Here is a 9,095-nt window from a genome sequence, read left to right as displayed (position 1 = left end):
TTAAAATTTGGTAATATTAATTATAAAAATTTATTAATTATAGACATCATATATATGAAATTATAAATATTATGAGTACAAAATTATGGATGTAATTAATATAAAATTATGGATGTTATGAGTAAATTTATCAATTGAATAAATTAATTTAAGAATTTGACATTTTTTCAAATTCAATTATGATAAAATTTAAAAATATCTATGTTAATTTGATAGTTACTTATGTAATAACTAAAAAATGATATGTATATGGATGTAATATCTAATAAACATGAATTTAATCTTTAGATGTTAGTTGTATGTAATTATAGATGTTATATATTAGGAAAAACTACCAAAAGTACCCATGAAGTTTACGAACGCTGACAAAAGTACCCATAAACTAAAGAAATTAACGTTGTACCCATGAAAGATAGGTTCCGTATGACAAAAGTATCCAAATTCTAATTTTTTGTTGATTTTTTAATAAAATTCCTAAACTATCCCACCCTAACCCCATTCTACCGTCACTCCCTCTCTTTTCTTCTTCCTCTCTCCTTATTTATCTCTCAAAAACCCTCACAAAGTCATAGAAACTCTCCTCCTACCTCCTCATTGCCGTCCGCTACCCACCTACTCCATTACCGCCAATCTCTTCCCCTCTCACTATTAAGGTGACTACAATACCTTCATCGCACACCTGTGACCCAACCTGAGGAAAATGCTGCCGTGGCGCGCCTGTTGCAGCCGAGGAGAACGTCGTTGTGGCGCGTCTGACCCAGCCGAGGAGAACACCGTCGTCGCACACCTGAGAAGAGAGATGGGTCGTGGTACTCTTGCATGCAGAAAGCGGGTTCGGTAAAGAGAAATCAGAGAAGAAAGGAAGGCGGCAATGTGGATGGAGGTTCTGCCATTGACGATGTTATAGTCGGCCGGCGAAGAAAAAGGTATTTCTTTTTTAAAAAATATTTTTATTTTATTTTTCTTCTTTTCAAAAATTGATTTAGTTACTACTAAAATGATACTATTTTTTTTTAATCTGCTTCTATTTTTTATGAAGGCTGAGATTGATTTACAGAAGATCCAGTTGATGGCTACTTCTACTTCTGATTTTTGCTGAAATAAATTTCAAATTGGATTAATGGATTTGTTGATTTTTTATGGTTGATGGCTTTTTCTATTTCTAGTTTTGCTAAAGTGAATTGAAATTGGATGAATGGATTTGAAAATTTTTATGTTTTGAGTATTTTTTGGTGTTTGATTAATTTGATTTGGGTATGGATTATAAACTTATGAGTGAATCGATTGAGGTCTGATCCTCTACCACCACCACCACTACTATTGATTTCGGTCTGATTTGTTGTAGGAGTAGTTTTGGATTCCATGGCAAATGTTGGTGCAAATTGAGTTATGAAAGGGTGAAAAAGTGAGTTAAGGTTGAATATAGGGTAGTTTAGAAATTTTATTAAAAAATCAACAAAAAATTAAGATTTGAATACTTTTGTCATACGGAACTCATCTTTTATGGGTACGGCGTTAATTTTCTTAGTTTATGGGTACTTTTGTCATCGTTCGTAAACTTTATGGGTACTTTTGGTAGTTTTTCCTATATATTATATATATGAACTTATGAATGTTATGTGTATAAAGTTAGTTAGTATAATAAAATTATAAATGCACATAAAAACAAAAACAAAAAAATTAAATTAGCTTATTACCATACCTCATCAAAACTAATATGGTTTTTCATATTCTCAAAAATTAGTTGACTGATAACAATCTCATCGGGTGAGTTTGTCTTTGGTTCAAATTATTCTTCAACTCTTTCTTGTAAATTTTCTTAGCATATCCTAATTGTGCTTGTAATTGAAATAGAATGGTGATTTTTGGCTTGGGGAATAAATAACTTTTTTTATTCAAATTAACAATGAAAAATCTATTAAACCAAGCTTTCATATTTGCCAATGCTTGCAATGATAATAAATGAATTAAAGAAAATAAAAATCAATTACAATTAAAATTATTTAATGAATATTATTATTACTGTTTTTAATTGTTATTAGTCTTTATTGTATTCTTAAATATAACATTCAAATTATAAAAGGAAATATTAAATAGTGATTACAAGAATGTCTAATAATTAAGGATATGATATTATAATTAATATCATTAATAAGTGAGACTGATAAAAATATGATAAGTGGATTGATAGAAGAGTGAGATAAAAAATTAAAATATTATTAAGTTATATAAATGAAATAAATTATGAAAAATTTTGGCTAATTATGGCTAAAAATTTTTTGTTACCAAATTTTTTCCTATTAAAAGTTGGTCTTTTTAATAATCTTAAGTCTCTCCTTTGAAAATCACAGCTACCTATATTATTAATGGGCATCCTCCTCATTTGTTCTTATCACAACACACCTCTTTTGATGACTATTTATGATTATGCTTCATTAAAACCTTACTAAAGAAAAACCCAATGCGAAAAAACTTTAGTGAAGAAAAAAGAGTACAATATCCGGAAACTGCCTCATTAAAAACCTTGTTAAGAAAAATCCAAAGGGAAAAAACTTGACCAAGGAAAAAAGAGTACAGTCTCCCCCTGTTGTCAACATCATTTAGTGTCTCAAAATCGGCGCATCCTAATCTGATGTACTAATTTTTTAAAGGAGGATTTTGGAAGTGACTTTGTAAATAAATCTCCCAAATTATTGCTTAAGTGGATCTGTTGGACATCAATTGTTTTTTGATTTTGAAGATCATGAGTGAAAAAGAATTTGGGAGAAATATGCTGTATTATATCACCTTTGATGTATCTACCCTTAAATTGAGCAATACATGCTATATTATCTTTAAATAGAACAGTTGAAATTATCTTCTGATCAAGCAGTCCACGTGATGACAGATAGAACTATCTTCTGATTTCAAATAATTATTAGATAAATAGTTTATAATCCAAAATTGATGTCCTAGACCATCTTAAACCGTAAGCTAATTTTATCCTTAACTTTTCTTGACAACATATTCTACAATCTACACAACTGTAGCCTCAATTAAAAAAAGGAACTTGCCTTTAATCTTTCCTACCAATCTCACCATCCAAAATTGCATGCCTAGTTAAGACAATCTCTTTAACAAGATTCCGGTAAGTGAATGGCCTAATGGCTGCTTGCAGAAACATCTCCGGCGGAAGTTTGCTCTTCTTGATCCTTTTTCTAAATGGACCAACCCCAATGTACTTCCACTCTTCCGGTTTAACCTTAGCTCGCTTCCCTCTCAAGAAGGTTTCGTCTCCATCTGCTGATTGCTCTGATTCTTCCTGTCCTTCCATCATTTTCAATTGCTTCTTATATAAATTTGTAGTGAACTCAACACTCTTCTTCGCCAGATTTTCCATCGCGTCTGCACTTTTTGTTGCCTTTTCAAACTCCTCATCCCAATCCTCCTCATTTTCGTCTTCATCGATGAGCGTATCATCTTCCATGGCGTGAAATTTACCGTCTTCACTTTTTTCCATGTCCATAAATTCATCATCATATTCATCATCCTCCTCATCTTCTTCCTCCTCTTCTTCCTCTTCATCTTCTTCTTCATCATCATCATCACTATCTTCATCCTCAATCCAATCAAGAACCTCAGTTTCATTGGGATCACCAGCAAAAGCATGGTTGTCATCATCATCTTCGGGCGCATCACATCCCAGCTCCTCCTCTTCTAACTTGGCCTTCCACTCCTTAGTATACGGATGCAACAATTCCACTGGATGATTGCCCAACAAAAACTCCAAACACTTAGACTTCTTCTCGTCACTCAATTTCTGATACGCATTCACCACATCATCAACAAATGCCTTTTGACTTATTTTCACAATCTTACACAATCCACCAAAATAAGTACATGTGTCAACAGTTCCATCATCGTTTTCCAATTCAAAAAGAAAATCCTGTTCTGTTTTAGGATCAAGAAGTGGAATTAGTGGCTTGAAAAAGTTATCCTGTGGCTCAAACCTACACTGGAAAACTGGCTTCTTCACATATATAATATCCGGTCGCATCCAAGCTGCACATTGCCCTATCAATGACCTCGCCTTGCTTCCAAGTCTTCCCATCAAATTCCACTTATCTAATCTCTGCTTACCAGCTTCAAGTACTACTTCGCAAACCAATGTCCACTGCTGCCAAGGAAGCTCCGAAAGTCTCCACTTTGGGTGCCTTATGAATACCCAAAAATATCTTAATTTACTCTGATCAAGCTGCTTAACTTTTTTCCCAAAATCGGCAGCCATTTCAGCTTTCTCAATTTCCTCCCACTCCTCATGGTCCCTCACTTCAGTCATTAATGTCACGCGTTCATCTGTAAACCGGCCAATAATCGGTTCACCAACAACAACTCCACGCCAAGAGTAGGGTCCATATTGACCATATTTATACCAATCATAAGGGTGACGTATATTTGGATCATCCTTCTCCATGAACCGGACCATTCGATCATACCCTTGACCAATTTGTTGGAGCAACTCCTCAGAGACATTATCAGCATAATTACCCCCTCTTGGGTTTTTCAGTCGGTAGAATAGAGATTCGGCACGTTTCTTGTTTTTTGCCCTGGCACTGCGCCTTATCCGTCTTCGTAACTCAGCACCGCCTTCAATCCGGCCACCGGAAGAGCCACCACCTTTCTTCTTGCTCCGACCTGCATAAGACCGAACATCTCTTGTGCAGGCATTATGTTGAGTAGAATCTAGTGGATTCTGGCCAGAAAAGGGGAACTTGGCAATCTGTTTATGGCCTTCGGAGAATGAAACAACCGGAAAGCATTTCTGTGTCCGGAATTTCAGGTTTGGAGAATTCCGAAAAGGGTTTGAGAATGGTCCAAGGGGTGGAAATTGGAGGTAAGGTGAAGAAGATGGGTTCAAATTTCTAGGCAAGAACTCAGTTCTAAATTGGGGAAGATCCATCTCAAAAACCACCTACCAAACAGTACCAACACAATGTTTCAGTATTCCTAACTTGACATAAAAAAGGCATAAAAGCGTTGTTCAAGTGCACTTCAAAGTATCACCATTTGCAAATAAATAAATAAACCACAAAATAAACGAAGAAAGGAACTTATGTAACTGTAATCTATAAAAGAATTGAAGAAAACTTGGAAATCAAAGAATCATAATTAAGTTAAAAACCATAATTAAAACAGAGGGGGGAAAATCAAAAGAAAAAACTTGAGCGTACTAGCATAGCGCAAATAAAGTGAAATAAAAGCAATATAAAGTTAAAATCAAGCTGCTGAAAAACAGTGTGAAATGTTGTGAATAGTTCAGTTTCAAGGAAACCAACCCAAGTCCGAAAGGTTTCAAGTTTGAAGTAAGCAAAGCAGAGAAAACCGAAACAAAAGAGACAACATGCATAAACAAGTTCAAACATTAATATTTATGACTAAAGGAAATCAAACCGCACCTAACTGACAAACATGATGTTCCACCACCAAAGGAAACAACAAGAAGAAACTAGTTTTAGACACTACTTACATAAATTTCTAATTGTTGAACCCAAACTTACACAAATTACCTACAGCCAACAACTAAGTATTGATTATTGAACACAAACCTACACAATTTCTATTCACATCAGCAACAAGCCAACAATACATACAACCTGAAGATACAAAATTAACAATTACATACAGAACACAAACTCAGAAGTCAGAATTAACAATTCTCATCAGCAATCAACAAAATTATTTTAGAAAAATTAACTCAGAAAAAGAATTATCAAGAATAAGGGAAATTAACAAGAATAATTACCAAAGAAGTATAGATTAATAATAATTCATAATCATAAACATTATTCCAAATTACAGAATCATATAATTAGAAAGATGGAAACTCAAAATCATCAAAATTAAGTAATTAACAAAAGAAAAAAAATCGAACAAGCACTGCTTACCGGCGGCGAGGAAGGCACGAAACTGACGGCGAGGCAGGAACAAAACAGACAGCGAGGGATGGAGGAACGATGAGACAGAGACGCAGAGTGAGCAGCTCGGAGAGAGAGAAGAGAAGAGCTTGTGCGAGAGAGAAGAGGGCCAGACGCGACGACGTAGAGGAGAAGCGGATGGAGGAAAGAGGGCGAGCAGAGCTTCCAGAGGCGACAACGGCACGCTCTGGCCGACGAGAAGAGTTCAGCGACAGCGGGCTGGGCACTGGCTTAGTGGGGGGTTTTTGGAAGCACTGCTACAGTGCTACTGTGGGTTAGTGGGTTTAGAGTTCGTTGCTGCTTTTGAAAGAGAGAGGAGAGGGGTATTCCGTGGGTTGCATTACATCTACTGATCTACATGTCCAAAATGAAATTCAACTCACTGTATGAGATATGTTAGTATCTGAGTTAATTTGATTTTGTTTTTCAGAGGAATGCTAGGGAGCAACTTTTGAGATTTATAGCTATTAAATAACCATTAATGAAGTTTTAATGGTGTGAAATTAGTGTGATATTTCATTTAATGGCTCACTCTTCTTTGCTGGTTGTTGTTGCTCCCTACTAAACTTTTCTATTTTTTTTATTTAAATTAGAGTAAATAGTCATTTTTAACTATGAAAGATTTGGACGCTGACAAAACTGACCATAAAAAATTGAAACTAAAGTTATACCCATATAAGATATGTTTTGTTCGACAGAAATAACCAATTATTAAATTTTTGTTCATAATTCCATAAATACCCCTAACTTTTTATCTTCTTTTATCTCTACACCCAATCTCTAACCCTAGCAATTTAATCCCGCTCACTCCTCCTCTGCCTTTACCCTCAAACCTTTTCCGTCGTCACAATCCCCTTCCACCGCCATTCCCTCCATCCTTCTCACCTCCTTTTTCCTTCAACCATCACCAACTCCAACACCACCACCACTCCATTTCCTTTCTCACCCCTCCTCTCTAACCACCTCCTCTACACTATTGAAGACCTTCCTCAGTCCTCACAAATATATGTTTATTACTATATTAATATATGTTGAGAATGTCAATGAAAATTGAGAAAAAGTGTAGGAATCTGAAAGACACCAAGTTGTGTATTAAAATCATATTCGGACATGAAAAGAAGCAAAGAAACATAAAATATATGACCAACAGGCACACTTATATGCTTATCCCTCTTTATTCTTTCAACAAAATCACTCATTCCCCCATCAAACGAGAACACAGCAGAAGAATTTTAATTCTTCAGTGTAATCAAAATGCAAATTCTCTCTAACTACCACCGGCTCTTCCACCCACAGCTTCACCAAACAAACCCCCAAAATCGTTGCCGCAATCAGAACCAAGAACAGAACCATGCACAAGTATGCAGCACTCAGAAGCCCAAGCCCAAGTTTCTTAAAGAAGAGTGCCGTCATGGTGGTGGTTGTGGTAGTTCCTACTCCATGATGAGCTTGTTGATAAAGTTCTAATGATTCTACGGTGGTGTATTTGGTTTAATAATAATAATAGCATCCTTCTTCTTTTTTGTGTCTAAAAATATGAGAGACGGTTTATTTGGTTTAATTTTGGATTTACTTGGTTCTATTTTATTTGTGAGGACTGAGGAAGGTCTTCAATGGTGTGAAGGAGGTGGTTGGAGGGGAGGGTGAGGACTGAGGAAGGAAATGGAGCAGCAGTGATGATGGAGTTGGTGATGGTCAACGGGGAAGGAAGGGTGAGGGGGCTGGAGGCGATAATGGTGGTGGAGGGGATTGTGACGGCGGAGAAGGTTGGAGGGTAGAGGCAGAGGAGGAGGGAACGGGATTGAATTATTAGGGTTAGAGATTGGGTGTAGAGATAAAAGAAGATAAAATGTTAGGGTAATTTACGGAATTATGAACAAAAATTTAATAATTGGTTTTTTTTTTTGGTGACTTAAAAGAAAATAAACAAAAACTAAGAAAGAAAAAAAATAAGAAACTGCTTAAGAAAGGCAGTCCCGCTGAATACTACTCTCAAACTCCTTCCAAGGCAATGGAAGCTCCACTTGGGGAGAAATAGTCCTCATTGCAGTCTTTGCCATGATGTCTGCTACTGTATTTGCATCTCTCAAGATCAACCGAAGATCAGCACGCCATTTCCAAGACATGATATCTCGGATTTTTAACACCAAAGGATTAATAAACCCAGAGCAATCTTGTAAATTATTGACAATAGTAAATGCCTCCACACAGTCTGTCTCACATATAATGTCTCTTTGTCCCGAGTCCCATGCTAAAAGAAAGCCTCTCCAAATAGCAAACAACTCTCCTTGCAAAATGCTACGACTCTCAATTGTTCCCAGACAGCCTCGTTGCCACCTTCCCTTCCAATCTCTGCTAACACAAGCAAAACTAACTCGAGCACCACTGCCAGGATAGCTAGCATCACAATTAATCTTAAAGGTACCCACTGAGGGGGGAATCCAAGAGCCACTAATGGTTGAGGGGATAGATAGTCGTTGCAACTCAAAAATATTTCGGACCTCCTTTTCTAAGGACAAAGCCATACCAATCACCTTGTCTGTGGTCCAATGCTCGTGAGGATGAAAGATCTCGTTATTTCTCGAACACCAAATCCACCAGAGACCAGAAAAGAATCTAAAAGGGCGCTGTTTGCTATTATATAAGAACCAATTCATCAAATCCACTGGTTGATCGGAGATCCCTAAAGCTTGCCAAACAAGTTGGGCTTTTGGACAATCCCGAATACAATGTAAAACCGATTCCTGACCTGAGAAACATCGTGGACAGCTATCCGTGTGCGAAATGCCCCTCCTAAAACGAAATGCAGCAGTAGGAAGAGCCTCCCGAAGACATAGCCAGGCCAAAAATTTGTGCTTTTCTGGAACATGTTGACGCCAAAGCTAAAGCCAATTACCCCTATCCTCCCAACTAAACATCTTCTTACTGAGCCACAAATAACCACTATGAGCATCATAAACCTTTGAGGGCGCACCAGTCCAACACCAACCGACCTCTGAACCAGCTTGAACATCTGGGTTGTAAGAGTTAATGTTGCTCTGCAGAGACTGATTCAGATGAGAATAGATATTCTCAAGGTTCCACTGTCCAGATGACCAAAGGTCCAAGATCCTGAGATCCGAATCAGAAATGTGAACATAA

The 9,095-nt window shown here is 36.7% G+C and overlaps 1 protein-coding gene across 1 annotated transcript; it reads right to left on the bottom strand.

The window, feature by feature from the left end:
* Nucleotides 1-2,881: 2,881 nt before the first annotated feature.
* On the bottom strand, nucleotides 2,882-6,383 carry LOC112764998 (uncharacterized). The gene is made up of 2 exons (XM_025810852.3): nucleotides 5,925-6,383; nucleotides 2,882-4,951 (listed from the first exon to the last, which is right to left on the bottom strand). The coding sequence occupies exon 2, from the start codon at nucleotides 4,937-4,939 to the stop codon at nucleotides 3,056-3,058; it is 1,884 nt and encodes a 627-aa protein (XP_025666637.1). The 5' UTR covers nucleotides 4,940-4,951; nucleotides 5,925-6,383; the 3' UTR covers nucleotides 2,882-3,055.
* Between the last annotated feature and the right edge of the window lie 2,712 nt (nucleotides 6,384-9,095).

The sequence above is a fragment of the Arachis hypogaea genome, chromosome 17 (assembly GCF_003086295.3).
Source record: "Arachis hypogaea cultivar Tifrunner chromosome 17, arahy.Tifrunner.gnm2.J5K5, whole genome shotgun sequence".
Taxonomy (NCBI): Eukaryota; Viridiplantae; Streptophyta; class Magnoliopsida; order Fabales; family Fabaceae; genus Arachis; species Arachis hypogaea.
The sequence above is the reverse complement of the archived record's forward strand: the minus strand, read 5'-3'. Positions and strand labels throughout refer to the sequence as shown.

Coding starts and splice junctions, on each gene's coding strand:
- LOC112764998 (XM_025810852.3), bottom strand. CDS start 4,939: ATGGATCTTCCCCAATTTAGAACTGAGTTCTTGCCTAGAAATTTGAAC.